Source organism: Myxine glutinosa, chromosome 11 (assembly GCF_964187855.1).
Source record: "Myxine glutinosa chromosome 11, kmMyxGlut1.1, whole genome shotgun sequence".
NCBI lineage: Eukaryota > Metazoa > Chordata > Myxini > Myxiniformes > Myxinidae > Myxine > Myxine glutinosa.
The window spans coordinates 101520553-101540621 of record NC_136271.1 but is presented as its reverse complement, the minus strand read 5'-3'; the positions used below and the strand labels follow the sequence as shown (position 1 = coordinate 101540621).

Here is a 20069-nt window from a genome sequence, read left to right as displayed (position 1 = left end):
GATGTTTGGGTGGCGGAGGTGTGCGACCCATGTTTAATAGGGTTGGACCTGTTGACTGCCAGCGGCTGTAAAATCGACTTGTGCCGGGGGATCCTGCAGGTGGGAGTAGAAGAGCTGCCGTTAGGGGGAGTGAGCACGGCCGAGAGAGCGGAGCTGGAGGCTTCCGAGGCCGTGACCATCCCCCCAAGGGCCGAGGCGATAGTGCCGGCCCGGTGGGCAGCTCGCCCAACGTGGCAGGAGTCCTGCGGCCTGGTCGAACCGGTGGCAGCGCAGTCCATACCGGGTTTAATCGTGGGCCGCACCCTTGTAAAAACGGACGGACCGGTAGTGGCCGTCCGAGTAATAAATATGAGTACAGAACCACGCACTATAGTAAGAGGCACGAGGGTAGCTGGCTGCACCCCAGTTGAGGAAGTCGCGACAGTGAGGGGCGAGAACGTCCAGCCGAGCCGACCCCGGGGGGAACCTTCAATAACAAGTAGGAATTGGCCCGATCCCATTTGCGAGATGGTAAATCGTAGTAGCGTAGAGTTGGGAGGTACCCAGAGGGAGGCCTTACACAAACTGGTTGGGTCCCATTTGGACCTCTTCTCCCTGTCCACCGAGGATATTGGACGTACGGGCCTGGTGAAACATCAGATCCACACCGGTGAGGCCCGGCCTATTCGTCAGGCCGCCCGACGGCTCCCTTGGAGCAAGAGGGCGGAAGCTGACGAGCAGGTTGAAAAAATGCTCGACGCAGGAGTGATCGAGCCCTCGGGAAGTCCTTGGATGTCACCTGTTGTGCTGGTCAAAAAGAAGGATGGGACCACGCGGTTCTGCGTGGACTATCGCCAGCTAAACAACGTGACACTCAAGGACTCATATCCCCTGCCAAGGATTGATGACACCCTCGATGCCGTTGCGGGCTCAAATTGGTTCACAACTTTGGACCTCAAGAGTGGGTATTGGCAGGTGGAGATGGATAGGGCAGGGAAGGAGAAAACGGCATTTTCCACAGGTAAGGGACTGTATCAGTTTACTGTGATGCCGTTTGGTTTGTGTAACGCCCCCGCCACCTTTGAAAGATTGATGGAGCATGTACTAGGCGGCATGCCATGGCAATCATGCCTGGTGTACCTGGATGACGTCCTGGTACATGCCCAAACGTTCCCCCAGGCAGTAGCTAATTTGGACCAGGTGTTAGGGTGCCTCAGACAGGCAGGGTTGAAGCTGAACCCGAGTAAGTGCACTTTGTTTGCAAGAGAGGTGGCCTATCTAGGTCATGTGATCGGCCGCGAGGGGGTAAAAACGGACCCAGACAAAATTAAAGCGGTAGAGGAGTGGCCCGCACCACGTACCATCAAAGAGGTGCGGGGATTTTTGGGACTCTGCTCCTACTACCGGCGCTTTGTGGCGAAATTTGCGGAGTTGGCCCGTCCCCTCCACCGGCTTACGGAGAAGGGGACGCGATTTAATTGGACACGGGAGTGCCACGAGGCCTTCCAAAAATTGAAGGGGTGTCTAACATCCGCACCCCTTCTAGCTTACCCCACTAGCGACGGGGCATTTACCCTGGACACGGATGCGAGCCAGGAAGGATTGGGCGCAGTTTTGTCTCAGACACAGGAGGGCGTGGAGAGAGTGATTGGTTATTATAGTCGGGCCTTAAGTAGGCCCGAGAGAAATTATTGCGTCACTCGCAAAGAGTTATTGGCTATGATGGCTGCCATGAACCATTTCCACCCGTACTTGTACGGGCGGAAATTTTTGGTTAGAACTGACCATTCCTCCTTGCAATGGCTCCTTCGGTTCAAGGAACCGGAGGGCCAAATTGCAAGGTGGTTGGAAAAGTTGCAGCAGTACGATTTTGATGTGGCCCATAGGGCCGGGAAGGCCCATGGTAATGCGGACGCACTCTCTCGGCGTCCTTGTCTGGGGGAAAACTGCAAATTTTGTGCGAGACACGAGGAGAGGGAACAATTGGGCGATTCGGACCCGACCCTCGTTGTCCGGGCAACCCGGGTGAGAGGGCCAATTTTGCCACTAACCGCAGATGAGGAATTCGGAACTTTGGCATGGAGCACGGCCCAGCAGGAGGATCCTGTCCTGGGGCCAGTGTTCAATTGGGTCAAATTGGGGCACAGACCAAAGGGGGAAGAGGTCACCCCCCTCGGAGCACAAACAAAGGCATATTGGGCTCAGTGGCAGACCCTGGAATTGAAAGGCAACATCTTGTATCGCAAGTGGGTGGAGGTTCCCTCTGATAGAACTTCCTGGCTGGTGATAGTCCCTGACAAATTCAAGAACGTCATATTGCAACAGGTGCATGGTACCCGCTCCGGCGGCCATTTGGGCAGGACAAAGACAATATCGCGGGTACGCCGGAGGTTTTATTGGGTGAATATGGGGCGCGACATACAGGACTGGTGTCGGAGATGCGACGCCTGTACTGCCAAAAAGGGACCAGCACGGAGGATGAGGGCCCCCCTTCAATTACACCAGGTGGGGGCCCCCCTAGAGCGGGTGGCCATGGATATCCTAGGCCCACTACCCCGCACCCGCCTAGGTAATAAGTACATCCTCGTTGTGATGGACTACTTCACCAAGTGGCCGGAGGCCTACGCCCTCCCCAACCAAGAAGCAGGGGTGGTAGCGCAGGCCTTCGTGGAAGGATTTGTGTGCCGGCATGGGATTCCACAGGAGTTGCACACCGACCAGGGACGAAATTTTGAGAGCAAATTGCTAAAAGATGTGTGCAGTCTCCTGTCAATTCGGAAAACAAGAACCACGCCCTTGCGGCCCCAATCTGACGGGATGGTGGAACGGTTCAACAGAACATTGATACAACAACTGGCACTGTTCACCGCCACCCGTCAGGATGACTGGGACGAACATCTCCCTTATTTGCTCATGGCCTACCGAACCAGCCAGCACGGGGCCACCGCATGCAGTCCAGCGTTGCTTATGTATGGGCGGGAGTTACGGGCTCCCGCCGACTTGCTATGCGGTCCCGTGCCAGACACAGTGGTTAACCCGCCGAGGGAGGGGTACGCACGTCACCTAGAGGAAGGCATGGAGTTAGTCCATGCCTTCGCCCGCCGCCAACTCCATCTGGCGGGGGAAAAGATGAAGCGCAGGTACGACGACCGGAGCCAGGGGAGTCAATACGCTCCGGGGATGAAGATTTGGTTCTTTAATCCCCGGAGGCGGAAGGGAAGGTGCCCAAAACTCACCTCCCCCTGGCAAGGCCCAGGAGTCGTCCTGTCGCAAATCTGTGACGTGGTCATTAAGATCAAAATGGGGCCACGAGCCCTCCCTCGGATCGTCCACGCCGACCGGATAAGACCTTACACCGGCGAGCAGGCGCCCCCGTGGATTGCCTCGGCTTTAGATGCCGAGGCGGGACCCAGTACCTCTGAATAAGGGGGGCTTATTAGTGCCAGAGGACTGGGGAATTGAGGAGCGATAGGCCCGGTGGGTAAGGGTGGCATCCCTGCCACCCTTCCCATGGGGGGCAAAGGAGCTATAGTTTATGGGGTATATGGCAGTGAAAACTAGCCCGGGTGGGTTAGGTTATATTGATAGGGCCCTAGAAGATGACATTAGGTGACGTTAAGTTTAGTTAGTGACTGATACCTGTAGTGGGGACGCAGGTAGATTAGTGTGGATTATAATGACGTGGGAGCGCAATAGTTTAAAGGGACGACTGGGAAGCGCAAGTTTCAGAGGGGAGTAGTTAGATGAGATGATGCTGTGTGAGAATTGAACAGGTGTGATTGCACAGGTGTGCAACTGGACAGGTGTGAGGAGCAGTGTATGAGTAGTGAGTGTGTGGATCAGCGCGAATGCGCTTGGGGAGAGAAGGGTGCAGGTGGCACCAGGTGTGAGAGCACAGGTGTGCAAGTACAGGTGTGTGGAGAGAGTTGGAGTAAGTGGTACGGAGTGGTGTGCATGGTGCGAAGGTGTGGATGGGGGAAGAGTAGACCCCTTTCACGAGTACCCGGGGCGGGTAGTGTAAGTGTTAGGTAGAGGGTACAGGTAAATTGTGGTTGGATATTGGCATCTGTGGTGCGGGTGACAGAATGGTATTGAGGATGGGTGCATTAGTGTTGTGGAAATGGCTGGGCGTGTAGCCTGTTAGTGTGTGTAGTTGGTTGGGCACTCCACCACTGTGAGGATGTCGGCCAGGTGAGGCCGCAGGTGGGCTCTGGGAGCCGGTAGAGTTGTGAGTGGGTGCCTGAGGATCCCGGGTGTGGATCGGGTAGCCCAGTGCCAGGGAGGGCACCGAGTGGGGAGAGCGCCAGAGGGCCTTCCCCAGGTAGTTAGGTTAGGGTAAGGAGCAGGTAAGCTCGGAGGCAACTGCAGTGGTGGAGGTGTGCAGGTGGGTAGACCCACTGGGAGAGGTACACGCCACAGCCCAGAAATTGTGCGAGGGCACCGGGAGATGAATCGGGGGAGTGAGACCCCAAATTGAAAAGCACCACAGTTTGGCCAATGGGAATTGGTTTGTAGAACCCATAGTGTAAGAGGGCCAATGGTTTGGCCGGAGAAAGACCCCGGGTAGTGTAAAGTTGTTAAAGTCATTTAGGAAATAGTTAGGATTGATGAACCTGTCGCACCATACGCAGCCACTTACCTGTGGTGATGATGATGACTCCACACCTGTGTTTTCTTTGTTTGTGTTGCAGAAATGAGAATTGCTGTGTGGATTTGTGAGACGCATCACGACGTGGATGAGACATTGGGGTGATTCCATCTCTCCCTCCCTAGGAGGGACTGATGATGAATTGGTAATGGCAAATTTTGATGTTCAGTTGGAGATGGCAAATTTTGATGAGAGTTGAAAATGGCAAATTTGATTGGTTAGGAGGGAGAGAAGACGAATTTGGTTTATGGGAGGAACGGGGAAGACAGTAGGGATGTTTGTTGATTTGTAAAGTAGATGTTTATGGGTAGTGTTGTGTTTTGTGGATACAGTAAGGGGTAAGGGAGGGGCCATGTAGGTTACCTGGTGGGGGGGGGGGGGGGGGGCGTACGGTAGGAACGTACCTGTCTCACCTGGTTCCCATGTGCCCCCAGTGTGCATTACCTTGCATTGCGTGCACTTTTGCGCCCTTACCACCTTACTCACTTGTCTGCTTCTTTTGTCTCCCACCTCCGAGGATCTGGCTTTGGGGTAGAGAGAGAGGAGAGAGAGGTGCTGGCTTCGCAGTTGTGGGCCTGCACTTTCGCTGTTTGCTGCCTGGATCGATACACCATATGGACCGCAATGTTTGTGGCCACCCACCATGGACCGCAGCTCTTTTGCGGCCAAGCACCACCCGTGGATGGACCTATGGGTCAACGTGGCACCTATGCCAAACAGGTGAACCACTCTTAGTTGGCCCCTGACGGCCACAATAAAGAAATGGACGCGGTTGGCGCCTTTCTTTATTTTTGAAAGAAGTAAGAAGGCCAAGTGCACCACACGAAGGCAAGACCAGCGGCAGAACATCGGCCGGCTGCGACACCACACAATGATTTATAGACACTTTATTGGTGCACCAGATGGTGCTGACTGTACATGAGGGGGTGGTGCTTTTCGTGCTGGAAAAGGGTGCTCTGCACGTTATTAAAGGCCGTAGGCCACAGAGCACTCGTGGGTTGGTGTATCGATGCTGGCATGCGTGCTCTCTCTATGCATAACATCTGCATGTGTTCCTCCAAAAACAGGTCCTGGATCGTAGTGTAAATAGCAGCGTAGTCTTGTAAATAATGCTCCCTACCGGCTGTATGTTTAGTTTGAGGATTCTTTCCGGATTCGGTTATCCTGTGGGTGTGTTTCTGTGAGGAGAAGGGTGCAACGTCGCAGGGGGACATATTTACTCATTTGTGAATATCTGTAAAACTGTCGCACTCAGGGTAGAGTTAATAGTAGAGGGAACTACATTGCGTGCCACACTAAAGTAGGTAAAAATTTATCGGGTCGGGACGCCCCGAGGGTAGAGAAGGGTGCAATGTTGCGAATATGGAATTTGGCCTCCATATCCGCTTGTAAATATTCCCCTATTTCCCCAATACTCCCCAACTATCCCCAATCCCCCATTCCCTAGTCCAATTGTCTGTAAACAACACTCTGTAGAACCGACCTTCCCCTTTTTCCCCCATTAAATGTCGTGCCCAGGTCCACCGCATCTCAGGTAGACAACTTTCGGACATCTTGCTAGTTATTCTTAGTCTATGTCAGTTAAGGACTCGTTTCCATTAATTCTGACTCTTCGTTGCACCAGAATGTGATTATATGGCACCAGTAGTGAGTTTAGGACCTTCCCATGCCTCCTCCCGTCTTCTTCCCCAAACAACAACAACAACAACTACAACTACAACAACAATTACAACAACAACTACAACAACGGCGCTGCGCGGAGGAGTGTGCGTCCTCACACCGGCTCGGTTAGCCGCCATTGACGATGCGCTCCGACGGGGTTACCACGAAGGGGCTCCCTGTCAGCCCCTCGTCAAGGGCGGAGCCGGTAACCCCCCCGCATGCACCCAATGAGAAGCAACGAGCCGATTCCATCTGGGGCGGAGCTAACGAGCCGAGGGCATGTCACTCCCCGCCGGATATACGCAGCGACTTACCGGATGTGAGGTCAGATGCGCCCCGAGCTTGAGAAGACAAGAGAGCCACCTCCGAGCGCTGAGAGACCTCCTGCATCTTTTGGGCCGCGCTATCCTGTCCCTGAGCACAAGGTGCACCTTGTGCTGGCCATCGAATACCCGCTTTCCTTGCCATCAATCCCCGTGTGAGTCAGCCTTGTCCCGTTTATCTGTCGTCTGTTGGGGCTATTATAAGACCGTAATTAAGTGCCTATCTTACTATGCTGTACCTCTCATCCCTGTAATCTGACCTTCCGCCTTAATATAATCTCCTCCGGAGGTCTTGAGAACCGTATCCCTGGTGTCGTGTCATTTTAATCCCAGCCGTGTGTCTTTTCCTTCATTGATCTAGCGTAGCGCGATTAGTCAACGTTCGGGTATAATCGGGTAACTTGTGCAGACGTGGTCATACCAAACCGCTCGGTAAATAACATCCACCACCACGTCTGTAACAATATGTTCCAAATTTCACCAACGTCCGCTTATGCATTCTTGAGTTATATTTTGAAAACCCTCGAAATCACATTGGTGTCTGACGTCTGTCTGTCTGTCCAAAATGTGTTGCCGGTCATATCTCAAGAACTATACATGAAACTAGCTGAAACTTGGAATACACATCAGCCAAGAGGTCTAGTTAATGGCTTTTGAAACAAATTCCACCTAAGTGCTATAGTTTTTGCTTTAAAATTAAATATACAGGGTGAGTCAAAAGTAGCGCCCGATTTCTATTTATTAACAATTATTTATTATTAACAATATTAACAATATTTATTATTAACAATTATTATTAACAACAACAACATTATTAACAATTATACCCGACAATTATTAACAACATGACATCCCAGAAAGAATCTGACAGCCGAAAAAACAGAAATTGGGCGCTACTTTTAACTCACCCTGTATATAAATATATATACATAAATAAAAATATATACACATATTATAACTCTTCAAAATATTATTACACAAATCTAACATGCTGGCCCAATGGCATAATGGATAAAGCATCAGACTCCCAAGATGGAAATTGCAGGTTCAAATCCCACCTGGGTTGAATATATTTTTTCCCTTACTTTTGCAATTGTTTTGTATCGTCTTGAATAAAGTCTTGTACGATGAACAAACGCATTTTTATTATTTTTATTTTTTTGGGATACAGAGTCGAGGCTCGTGAAAGAGCTAACATTTATCAAACAAACAAAGTAAAAGGGGAGCGGTCGACAAGATGGGGAGAGAAGGGGAGGAAGCACACAAACACAACATTTGAGAGCAGGGACAACGGGAGATGTGTGGGAGGGAGAGGGCCTTGGGGGGGGGGGGGGCAGGATAGGTATAAAACGCAAGGACACCAAGGACTTCCAGGAAAGAAGTCGGCACCTCAAAAAGTGGATTTGGGGTGAAATTAGCGGGGGTAGAAAAGATCAAGGTTTTGGATTGGGGAAGATAAGAGATGGTGGTGAACAGCCGTTTTAAATACCTGGAGGGAGGAGTGGGATTGAAGAGAGTGAGAGAGTTTGTTCCAGAGGCGGGAGAAAAGAGGAATGACGGAGTGACGGAGTGAAGGTGAGCAGAGAGTCTTGATTTTGGCAATTTAACCATGAGAGGGTTGCAGGGAGATATTGTGCGACCTGTAGGAATATTTGGGGGACAGAGCCCAGAGAGAGCTGGGGGAGCAAGGCCGGAGAGGAGTCCGTCATTCTGTCGGTAGAAGACGGAAAGACCACCAACCTGCCTGCGGTGAGTAAGTGAAAGGCCCTCGGAGATAGCGTCATCGCGGGAGATTCCAATGATTCTGAATGCTTTGGTTTCAACAGCGTGAAGACGAGCTAGGTGTGAGGCAGGAGCACCAGCCCAGAGGGGAGAGCAGTACTCCATTGAGCTGCGGATGAAAGCCTTGTATGTGGTGAGGAGCTCAGGTGTGCCAAGGAAGGACTTCGCACGACGGAGGATGCCCAGTCGGCGACTGGCTTTGGAGGCCAGCTTGGAAATGTGGTTTTCCCAGGAAAGATCATGGCAGATAGTGAGACCCAAAAGCTTGAGTGACAGAACTTCTTGGAGAGGATTATTCAGAAAGTAGATGGGAGGGTTGTCCAGTCGGTCTTTTCGGAGAGACATCGTAAGAGTGTAAGATTTGTCAGGATTGAAAGACATGTTCCACTTGTTTGCCCAGTCTGTGATTTTGTCCAGGTCTGCAGAGAGTGAGGAGGCTGCAGACTGCCGATCTGAGGGATGAGGGATGAGGAATGGAGCGGCAGAGAGTGGAGTCATCAGCAAAGAGATAGAGAGGATTTTCAAGAGAGTCAGAGAGATCATTGATGAAGACCAGAAAAAGCACAGGGCCCAGAACACTGCCTTGGGGAACTCCACCCTGAACAGGAAGAGGAGATGAGAGAAACCCATTCAGGGCCACACGTTGACTACGACTAGAGAGGAAGTCCGCCAGCCATGCGTGGAGATTTCCATAGATACCAAAGGAGGAGAGTTTGGTGAGCAGAGCGGGGTGCCAGACCGTATCGAAGGCACGTGATATGTCGAGGGAGACAGCTCTAATTTCCTGTTTGGCATCGAGGACCTCCATCCATTGTTGAGACAGCAGAAGCAGCATGTCCAGAGTTGAGTGACCTGGTCTGAAACCAAATTGATGATCAGAGATCAAGCCATTGGAGAAGAGGAATGATTTCATATCCAAAGCAATGATGGATTCCATGACTTTGCTGATAATTGGGAGAAGTCTGTAGTTGCTAGGATCTGTTTTTGCACCTTTTTGTGCAAAGCGGTGATGTTGGCTGATTTCCAAGCAGATGGCAGTTGACCTTGAGCAAATGAGAGGGTGAAGAGAACAGAGAGAGGGAGCGAAAGAGCAGAAGAACAGGATTTTAGGACCCGTGGGCTGATGCCGTCAGGTCCAGTTGCAGAATCAGAGTCGAGGGTTGACAGAAACTTTTCCACCTTGTCAGGAGGAAAGGACACGGAGTCCAGGAGCAGCTGGGTATGACTGGGTACGTTGGGTACAGAGAGGGATGGGTTTGGGACACAAGATTTAGAGGCAAACACAGAGTTGAGGCATTAAGATTTTTCACGTGCAGAGTCAGCTGTGTAGCTGTTTGAGGTAAGGGAGGGGATGGAGGGGGAACAAACACCAGAAACAGATTTGACCAGACGCCACCAGGATTTGGAAGAGGGAGACAGATAAGAGAGTTCGGTCTTGAGAACGGAGAGATATTGTTTCCTGGCTCTCCTGAGGGTGGACACACACTTGTTTCGGGCTTTGTGAAAGGAAATGAGATTTCCTTCCGTTGGATTTGCTTTCCAGGAGACGAAGGCAAGTTGTTTCTGGGGAACAGCCTCACCACAAGATTCCGTGTACCATGGACGGGAGGAAGGGTATGACAACTGAAGACGAGATGGGATAAATCTGTGCATGAGAGAGAGCAATTTACTTTGGAAGAATTCCCAGGATGAGTTGATGTCAGAGGTGGTAGAGATGGGAGACCAGTCCAGATGATTGATGGCTGCTTGAAGACCGTGCCAGTTGGCCTGAGTGAAATGCCAGACTCGTCGACGCTGAGCAGGCTCCCTGAGAATGGTCAGAGAGATGTCCACTTTAACAAGCACATGATCAGATGAGCCGATTGGAGCAGAAGAAGAGCAGCAGACATTTTCAGGGAAGTTAGTAATTCAGGGAAGTAATTTTGTTCGTATTTAAAATGTATCTTGTGAAAAACGCCAGGGGCATAGAAATGGCCCCTTTATATGGGATGTGCGATGTGGCAAACTATAGAAAAGAAGGGACATTCTTGGGTAAAATGCCAGGGGCATAGAAAAGGCCCCTTAATATAAGGGTATGTGCCATTTGGCAAAGTATAGAAAAGAATGGACATTCCATAACTTGTATAAAATGCCAAGCAATACAAAATAAGGGGCATTCAAAAAATCTGGAAAACCTCAGGTGTGACCGATGACGAACAGACAGACGGACAGACAGGGAGCAAACCTGTCGTCCCCTCTGGTGAAACTGGAAGGGGATGAATGCTAGCATCACAAGATGGAAAGTTAAAATAAATAAACAAATTGGCCATATTGGCACCATCAAAGGCCAATGTCAATAATCTCAAAATGCCAGATATCGGCCGAAATATCAGCCGGGCCGATATATTGGTCGACCACTAAAATTTGGTTTTACCTCTCTCCTCTTGGGTACACCAACCTCTTCCCCAATTTAATTAACTTACTAACTGTCACATACCCAACAGCAAACCAAGCTCTTCTTCTGTCTATTCATGCCTTTCATATTATTTAAATTTCATATTATAAAAGCTCGCAGTGTTAGTGTGAGAAATGTCTGAGGATATCCCGGAGACTCAATAGCTCAGTGGGCTGTCACCGCGTAAGTGATGAGGTTCCTGGGTTTGAGTCCCGGGTTGAGTCAGAATTTTTTCGCACTAGTCCCACGCAGGAATTTACTTCCTGTTTCTTAAAAAAAACAAAAAAAAACTAATCTTATATATATATATATATATATATATTGTTGAGGATTTGAGAATCCTGTGTGTAATTTGTTGTAAAATATACCCTTTTGTGTGCTGTAAATATTTCTTGTAAATACCTCCAATTGTAAAGATCAAAGGTCGTCCTTAGTTAGGCCATCGGACACACGTAGCAAATCATAAGTTTCCCTCAGTAGTTATGTCCTTAGTAACGCCATTGCAGGTGCTCTAACTCGGAGAAGAAGGGTGTGGCCCCGCCTCGCCATCGGGGGGGGGGGGGGGGGGGGGGGAGGGGGGGGAGTCAGCCAAGCGCGAGGGACAAGGCGTGGTTTTGCCAACGCCTCATCAAGGAGGCGGGATCGGTGAGCCCTCGCGACCAATCAAGGCCGAGGCGAGCTGACCGAGGGGCGTTTCCAACAGGCACGCGGGTGAATCCCAAAAGCACGTAATAAAAAGGGACGCGCGGGTTTTTTATAGGGGAGACTGGGAGACTAACACGAATGGTCTCGTGCGCCTACTGCCTCGCCGTGCTGCCCCCCTTGCGCTGGAGCTTGCGCCGCCTCGTGTCCTCTGTGGGCCCTGCTGACTGGAATCGACGCGGGAGAGACCATCATCACGCCACTGGCCCCGAGACCGACTTGCCGCGATCTCTCTGGACCGTGCCCCGTCCTACCGGCATCAAATCCAATCTGCAATTTCCCACCGTGTGCGTCTGTCTTTGTTTGTTCTGTCCCGGGTATAAGTAAGACTGTATAGGTAAGTTAGAATTGCTCTGTGTCCTTCTGCTCCTTCCATTTCCCTGTACATTGCTTTTATTTTATTCTTTTGCTCCTTTTCTTTGTTTGTGTAAATAATAATTAATAAATATCTGTTCTTCCTACTTTTGCCTTTTTCATTCTCGTCCGGTCGTCTTCGTGATTTCCAGATTGAGTGTACGTGGCGCGATTCGGCCAACGCATAGGAATTGGGTCTAGTGTTTGTTAATGGCTCGAACTCCGGGGTTGCTAAACCGCTCAGCAATTAATCCAACTAAAACCGCGGTTCGAGCAGAAGTTATTCCCTCGTTCCCGGCTGGCGGTAGTAATTAGGGAAGCAGCGAACCCCTAGGCCTACGGACCCTACCTACCAACGGTCCGGTAAGGACGTTGCAACTTCGAGGACCACGTCGGTCAGTCATAGACGAGGAGATTAATCCCCCCTCGATAAGGGGGAAAGAGGCCGACGTTGGGTTCCGTAGCAATATATATATATATATATATATGTATATATATATATATATGTATATATATATATATATATATATATATATATATATATATATATATATATATATATATATATATATATATGTATGTATGTATGTATGTATGTATGTATGTATGTATGTATGTCATGTATGTATGTATGTATGTATGTATGTATGTATGTATGTATGTATGTATATATATATGTATGTATATATATAATATATATATATATATATATATATATATATATTATATATATATATATATATATATATATATATAACGTATATATATGTATATTATATATATATATATATATATATATATATATATATATATATATATATATATATATATATATATCAAAGATTCATTCCACTTTAAAACGTTTATTGCTCCTCTTTTACCCCACCAATAAGGTTCATGGTTCAACATTTTATCAAAACAAACTCCCATTTTACGTCCGGACAAAAAACAAAAACAAGCAAAAAAAAACACGCCTTTCTTGCAAATACATTTCCCACCGCGACTTACTTTTTGGGCAGCATGGGCTCTTCATCCAACTTCACAGTTCCTGCAATGCCATCGCACAGCTTTGGGGTAATATTAACTGCCTGGAAGGACAAAAACAAAGAACACATCAAAATTAATGATTCCCAAGCTAAGAAATGTTTACAAAAATTTAATTTTACCATTCAACTACACATAATACTACGACAAAATTCTTAACCATTATTTTGTGATTTTTTTTTAGCTCACCTGGAACGAAGTTCAGGGGAGCTTATGCGATGGCGCGTCGTCCTTCCGCCAGTCCGTCCGTAAATAATTGAAACTTCTCTGAAACCGCTGATGGGATTGCGACCGAATTTGGCACAAATGATATTTGTTGTGTTGTGACTAAAGTTTGTTCACGACATTACCAAAAAAAAAGAAAAAAAAGAAAAAAACCCCCAAAATAGGTATTTTTTGTTTGTTTGTTTAAAGTCTTGTGATTATGTTGGCATGATTCTACATGCTGCCCTGTCTTCTAGCAATCATTGAAATTGGTTTAAAATACCCCTAGTCAGTGCAGTATACCGTTTAGTCTACCAGGTGAGCGCCAGGGGTATTTCCCCTAAGTTTTTTTTTTTTGCTGTCATGATTACCTCCACCACAGAAGGTGGATGAAGGTTATGTTTTCACCCAAGTCTGTTTGTCTGCGAGCAGGATATCTCAAAGAGTTGTGGACGGATTTGGCCAAACATTGGTGGACAGGTTGTGTGTGCAACAAGGACAAATTGATTTGATTTAGTGAAGATCCAGATACGATAATTTTTAAGCTATTCTTCAGCATCGAGAGATCGGGCCAAAAACGATATACGTACAGTACAACACGACATCACATTTACGTTCAAATGTTGTGTTTGTGTCCTTCCCCCTCTCTCCCCATCTTGTCTACCGCTCCGCTTATTTTGTGTTTTATGTATCGGTTTGACTTTTTGTGTGATTAATGTTAACTCTTTCACGAGCCTCGATCTTGTATACCAAAGAAAAACAAAAAAAACGTTATGGATGGATTTTAACAAAACTTGGTGGATGAGTTGGGTAGGCAGTACGAACAAGTAGATTTGATTTTGGTTCAGGTTAGGATGCAGATCAGGCTTATCAGTGGGATACAAAATGTAAACTGTTCAGACCAGCAGATGATGCATTCTACCGAGTGCCGTTCTCATTTTTAATGCATTTTACAAACCCAAGTTTAGAAGGCGCCTGGTTGCATGCCATTCAGCTTCTCTCAAAGTAAAAATTAAAGTAACCATTGCACTGCAAAAGACCACAAAAGTCAGTTGTGCCTTCATTGTGAATAAGGCAAAAGGAAATTGTGTTTCAGGCATGAAAAATGGTTGTAGTTGGGAAGATCCACATTCAAAATGAAGGCACCACGGATGATTATGGTTGCCCAGCAGGAAGCTATGCCAGATGGCCTGGGCCTTGCCTGCAGGGCAGATACACAAGCTGGTGCTGTCTTCATTTTTCAAAGCCGAATGCTTTATTGGATTTTTATTTTCAAACTTGCGGCATCAGATTACACAAGTATTTGCCATAGAATGGAATGAAAACATGATGGAGCCAGGTTAAAGGAGGGAGATTATAAACCAAACTACAAAAACTAAGAATGACTGCATCTGATCATGATCACCTTTTATAATGCCTATTTTTGGGGGAGGCGGGGGGAGGGAGAACCCACCCCCCTCCCTTCCCCAAACCCCATATACCTCCGAAGACCCAAATTTTTCTAATGCCTTGAACAAACATTGGTACATCATGGGTGATCAAGGTTGTGGTGAAGTTTCATCAAAATAGTGTGTGCAGTTTCAGAGGAAAAAGCAAATTCCTATTTTGGGGGGGCCAAACCTGGGTCCACTTTGACCCCGGTAAACCCCCTTAGACCCCGATTTTTTTTAATGCCATGAACAAACTTTAGTCACAACACAACAAATATATTTTTTGCCAAATTTGGTCGCATTCCCATCAGCGGTTTCAGAGAAGTTTCAAGTGTCTAAGGACTGACGGACAGACAACACGCTATCACATAAGCTCCCCTGAACTTTCTTCCAGGTGAGCTAATAAGTTTTTTTTTTTGTTTTTTTTGTATACAAGATCGAGGCTCGTGTAAGAGCTAACATTATCACAAAAAAAAAACGGACACATAAAACATATAAGAAAGGGAACGGGAGACAAGATGAAGGGGAGAGAGAGGGAAGCACACAAGTACAACAGTAGAGAACAGGGACGTCGGGAGATCTGTGGGAGGGAGAGGGCTTGGGGGGGAGGAGGCATGGGAAGGGGGAGAAGGGGGTGTGAGAGGTATAAAACACTTGGACAGTGCCAAGACTTCCAGGAAAGAAGTTATTTCAAAAAGGTGGATCTGGGGTGAATTAACGGGGGCAGAAAAGATCAAGGTTTTGGATGGGGGAAGATGGTGGTGAACAGCTGTTTGAAAGACCTGGAGGGAGGAGTGGGATTTAAGAGAGTGAAGGAGTTTGTTCCAGAGGTGGGAGTAAAGAGGAATGAAAGAGTGAAGGTGAATAGAGAGTCTTGATTTTGGCAATTTCACCAGAAGAGGGTTGCTGGCAGATCTTGTGCAACCTGTAGGAATATTTGGGGACAGAGCACAGACAGAGCTGGGGGAGTTAGGCCCGAGAGGAGTCGGTAGAAGACAGAAAGACAACCTACCTGCCTGCGGTGAGTGAGTGAAAGGCCCTCAGAGTTAGCTTCATCGCTGGAGATTCCAATGATTCTGAAAGCTTTGGTTTCAACAGCGTGAAGCCGAGCTAGGTGTGAGGCAGGAGCACCAGCCCAGAGGGGAGAACAGTATTCCATTGAGCTGCGGATAAAAGCCTTGTATGTGGTGAAGAGTTCAGGCGTGCCAAGTAGGGCTTCGTGAGATTTGTCAGGATTGAAAGACATGTTCCACTTGTTGGACCAGTCTGTGATTTTGTCCAGGTCTGCAGAGAGTGAGGAGGCAGCAGACTGCCGTTCTGAGGGATGAGGTATGGAGTGGCAGAGAGTGGAGTCATCAGCAAAGAAATAGAGAAGATTTTCCAGAGTCGGAGAGATCATTGATGAGGACCAGAAAAAGCACAAGGTCCAGAACACTGCCTTGGGGAACTCCAGCTTGACCCGGAAGGGGAGATGAAAGAAATCCATTCAGGGCCACAGGTTGACTATGGCCAGAGAGGAAGTCCACAAGCCATGTGTGGAGATTTCCATGCATACCAAGGGAGAGTTTGGTGAGCAAAGCGGGGTGCCAGACCGTATCGAAGGCACGTGATATGTCAAGGAAGACAGCTCTGATTTCCTGTTTGACATTGAGGACCTCCATCCAGTGTTGCGATAGCAGAAGCAGCCTGTCCAGTCGAGTGACCTGGTCTGAAACCAAATTTATGATCAGAGATCAAGCCATTTGAGAAGAGGAAGGATTTGATATCCGAAGCAATGATGGATTCCACGACTTTGCTGATAATTGGGAGCAGGATGATTGGTCTGTAGTTGCAAGGATCTGTTTTTGCACATTTTTTGTGTAAAGCGGTAATGTTGGCTGATTTCCAAGCTGATGGCAGATGATCTGGAGTAAAAGAGAGGGTGACGAGAACAGAGAGAGGGTGTGAAAGAGCGGCAGAGCAGGATTTTAGGACCCGTGGGCTGATGCAGTCTGGTCCATGTGCAGAATCAGAGTCGAGGTTTGACAAACTTCTCCACCTTGTCAGGAGAGAAGGACACATAGTCCAGGAGCAGCTGGGTATGGTGGGTACAGAGAGAGATGGGTTTGGGACACAAGATTTTGAGGCAAACTCAGAGTTGAGGCATTCAGCTTTTTCACATGCGGAGTCAGCTGTGTAGCCGTTTGAGGTAAGGGAGGGGATGGAGGGGGAACAAACGCTAGAAACAGATTTGACCAGACACCACCAGGATTTGAAAGAGGGAGACAGGTTTGAGAGTTCATTCTTGAAAGTAGAGAGATATTATTTCCTGGCTCTCCTGAGGGTAGACACACACTTTGTCTGGGCTTTGTGAAAGGAAATGGGATTGCCTGCCGTTGGATTTGCCTTGCAGGAGGCGAAGGCAAGTTGTTTCAGGGCAACTGCCTCACCACAAGATTCCGTGTACCATGGACGGGAGGAAGGGTATGACAACTGAAGACGAGATGAGATAAATCTGTGCATGAGAGAGAGAAATCTTTAATCTTTATGAAATCTTTAATCTTTATTTAAAAGAGATAATATTTTTTCAAAAAAAACAAACAAAAAAAACCAAAACCTCGTATTGTTTAGTTTTGGAACGGCACACGTAAAAATGTGCAAAAATGATGCAAACAATTTTCAAATGCAGAGGTTGAGGCTCATAGAAGAGTGTAAAAACAGAGCAAAGGGTGAACAGATGAAGTAGGCCAAAGGAGAAACAGGTGAAAAAGAATGCACACATTTACCACAGTGGAGAAGGGGGGACATGGACTAGTCAGGTGTCGAAAAAAACATCAAACTTTCATGGAAAGTGGCAAACAACAATTAAGTCTGCAGCAAGTTAACTAAACGCACGTTCTGCCTCAATGAATACCTCGTCATCACATGATCCACACTCGTAGAGGCCCAAGAGGAAGTCACAGAGTGGGTGAGGCTCTCCAACAAAGAGCATGTCACTACCAATGCTGTTCCTCAACACTGTGTGAAGAAAGATTGTGGAATGGGCATTTATACAAGTTGATGGATGAGGAACAGAGTAAGATCACAGTCAAATTTAACAGAAAAGTCTAAATCTCAGCATTAACACAAGGAAAAGCTGTATAAATGAGCAAATATGCAAAAATTGATATAATATAACATGCTTGGCCTCGTAGGTATTTGTCCTCTTGTCATGGAAGAGCAAGGTGACTGAAAATCACACATACTGTAAATCGAATGAGATACTGCATATACAATTTTTAAATACATTACAATAAATGGACTGATAAAATTATAATGCATGACCCTCGTGCACCGTTATGCCACAGAGTGATATTGAGGATGACCTCTCAAGGTGTATAAAATGCTCCAAAGGCTCAGCGTCTCAACAGCTTCTGACAGGCTAGCCACGATTAGACCTTCTTGAAGGAGTTCTTTTCACTAATGCGGGTACAGGTGAAAGACGAATCACTGGCACCTTAAAACCAGTTGCTTCGGGCAGATGGGGCTCGTTAGCCCGGGAAGGCAGCTCATCTAGGGAAACTGAATCCAAATCAGCCGCTGTCTTGCGGTTCAGGTTTTAAAACCAAAGACTAACGGTTTAAAGGCAGCAATCCTTTTTAATTGAGGTGGCCTTTACATTTGTTAACCCGTAAGCCACCCTTGGGCAAGGTGCACTACCCTCATTGCAGCTACCAGATCAGCATTATGTGAAGCCACAGGAGCTGGTGGTCGTTGGCCATGCAGGCAGCTGACATTTCCAATAATGGCTGCATGGACCTGATGCTCAGCAGAGGATTCTCTGATGGAGAAGAATGGCTAGGTTCACCCGTCTGGTATAGACACTGCCCGGAAGAAGGCAATGGCAAACCACCTCCATAGATGCCAAGAAAACAATCATGATCAGAAATCTAAGCGATAAATCTGTGGTTCCGAATGATGACCCCTTCACCCCAACATTTGAAAGCACTCAAATGGGTACTGGGGAAGAGCAAAGTGTTTTGATGGAACTGGATCAAAGTCACAAGGAAATTGTGCAAGCCAAAAATTTAACTAAGTTTACCCAGAAGTTAAAATTTAACATTTACGTTTAGACACGCACCCACACACTTTGTTTTACATATTTTATGCTTGTGTGGTTATACATACACACACGCACATACAAGGTAAAATGTGGTTAAAGTGGACAATCATATGGTTGGTTGTAATGCAGTGGAGGCTTTGCTGTTTTAAAATCAATTCTGCCTTGAGTACGGTGTGTTGAGGACAGCCGTGTCATGATGGCGAGGTGGGGTGAAAGCCAGCCGGCTCTCCCTGTGTGAGTGTTTGTGGGAAGGCGTGTGGAGCTGCTCACAACACTGGTTCTGGATTGAGAAATGCAACCATCTCGCAGGGGCGACTGTTTTATAATTAATTAATTAATATGAACGATTTGTATGTTGCATTTTGAATGTTAACGAAATAGTCTACCATTTTAAATGACAACTGGGATTTACAGTCACCTGAAAAAGTAAGTACACTCCATGTAAAGTTTTGACTTTTTCAACATATTGTCGTGCGACTCCAGTTAACACGAGAAGGTCACGGATGGACCGAAACGGATTTAATGGAGGCGATAACCAAACACGGATTCGGCTATATGTCGCGCGGGAGGAAGGAGGAAAATGGAGGCTGCGTAAGCACTTAACTGCAACACTCCGACCCTGTAGGGGCTATCAACTCAAGCGGGCACTGGTTTGAAAGGGGATGGAAAATAATACAAGGGTTTGAATGAATGAAGAATGATCGTTTTAAGGCCATTTTCCCCGCGAGAGCAGGGGTTAGCCTTGCGGGCCCCATGACAATCATGGTTCCCTGTTTTGAGGCAATGTTTTTATGGCCGGATGCCCTTCCTGACGCCAACCCTTAGTCGCCTCTTACGATGCCCAGGGATACAGTGTACCTATTCTAAATCGGGGTACACACAGGGATCATTCATCCCAGCAAGCTGGTACTCAATTTGCCGACCTCGGAAGGATGACAGGCTGAGTCAACCCCCCTGGCGTTAATTCAGCGATCGACCGGGATTCAAACTCAGGATGCTAGGATCCCAAGCTGGCACCCTAACCGCTAAGCCAACATCAGGCTCCAGGCCAACACCAGGAATTACAAGGGTTTATTAAAGTAAAAAGGAAAGGACAGGAAAAAGCATGCGTCGGAAATAAAATGTCCTAAATTGGGACGTCCCCACACACAGATATCAGAAACGAGACAGGGATATGAATTAAAGGAAAAGAACACGTTTTGTAAAATGTAATGGGGATTGGCCTTATCTGTCCCTCGTCTTGTCTTGGTATCGTCCACCACGCGGCTCCAAGCTCCGCTCGTGCTCGCGCGCCACCAGGCCTTGCTCCAAATTCCAAAGCACCCACGAGGTCCCACAGCAGGAAAAGCACCGCGCGTCCAACGCAGGCTAGCAGCTCCAAGCGAGGTCGATCTTCACACACGATCGGCCTGCCACGTCCCGGTCA

At 47.7% G+C, this 20069-nt stretch overlaps 1 protein-coding gene across 4 annotated transcripts in view; it reads right to left on the bottom strand.

The window, feature by feature from the left end:
• Positions 1-20069, bottom strand: part of XRN2 (5'-3' exoribonuclease 2) — a 141960-nt gene that overhangs the window by 40336 nt on the left and 81555 nt on the right. For all 4 annotated transcript variants that reach the window (XM_078786900.1, XM_078786899.1, XM_078786901.1 and 1 more), the window contains 2 exons: positions 17456-17559; positions 12893-12972 (listed from right to left, as the gene is read on the bottom strand). In XM_078786900.1, coding sequence (XP_078643026.1) covers positions 12893-12972; positions 17456-17559 — 184 coding nt within the window. The remainder of the gene's footprint in view (positions 1-12892; positions 12973-17455; positions 17560-20069) is intronic.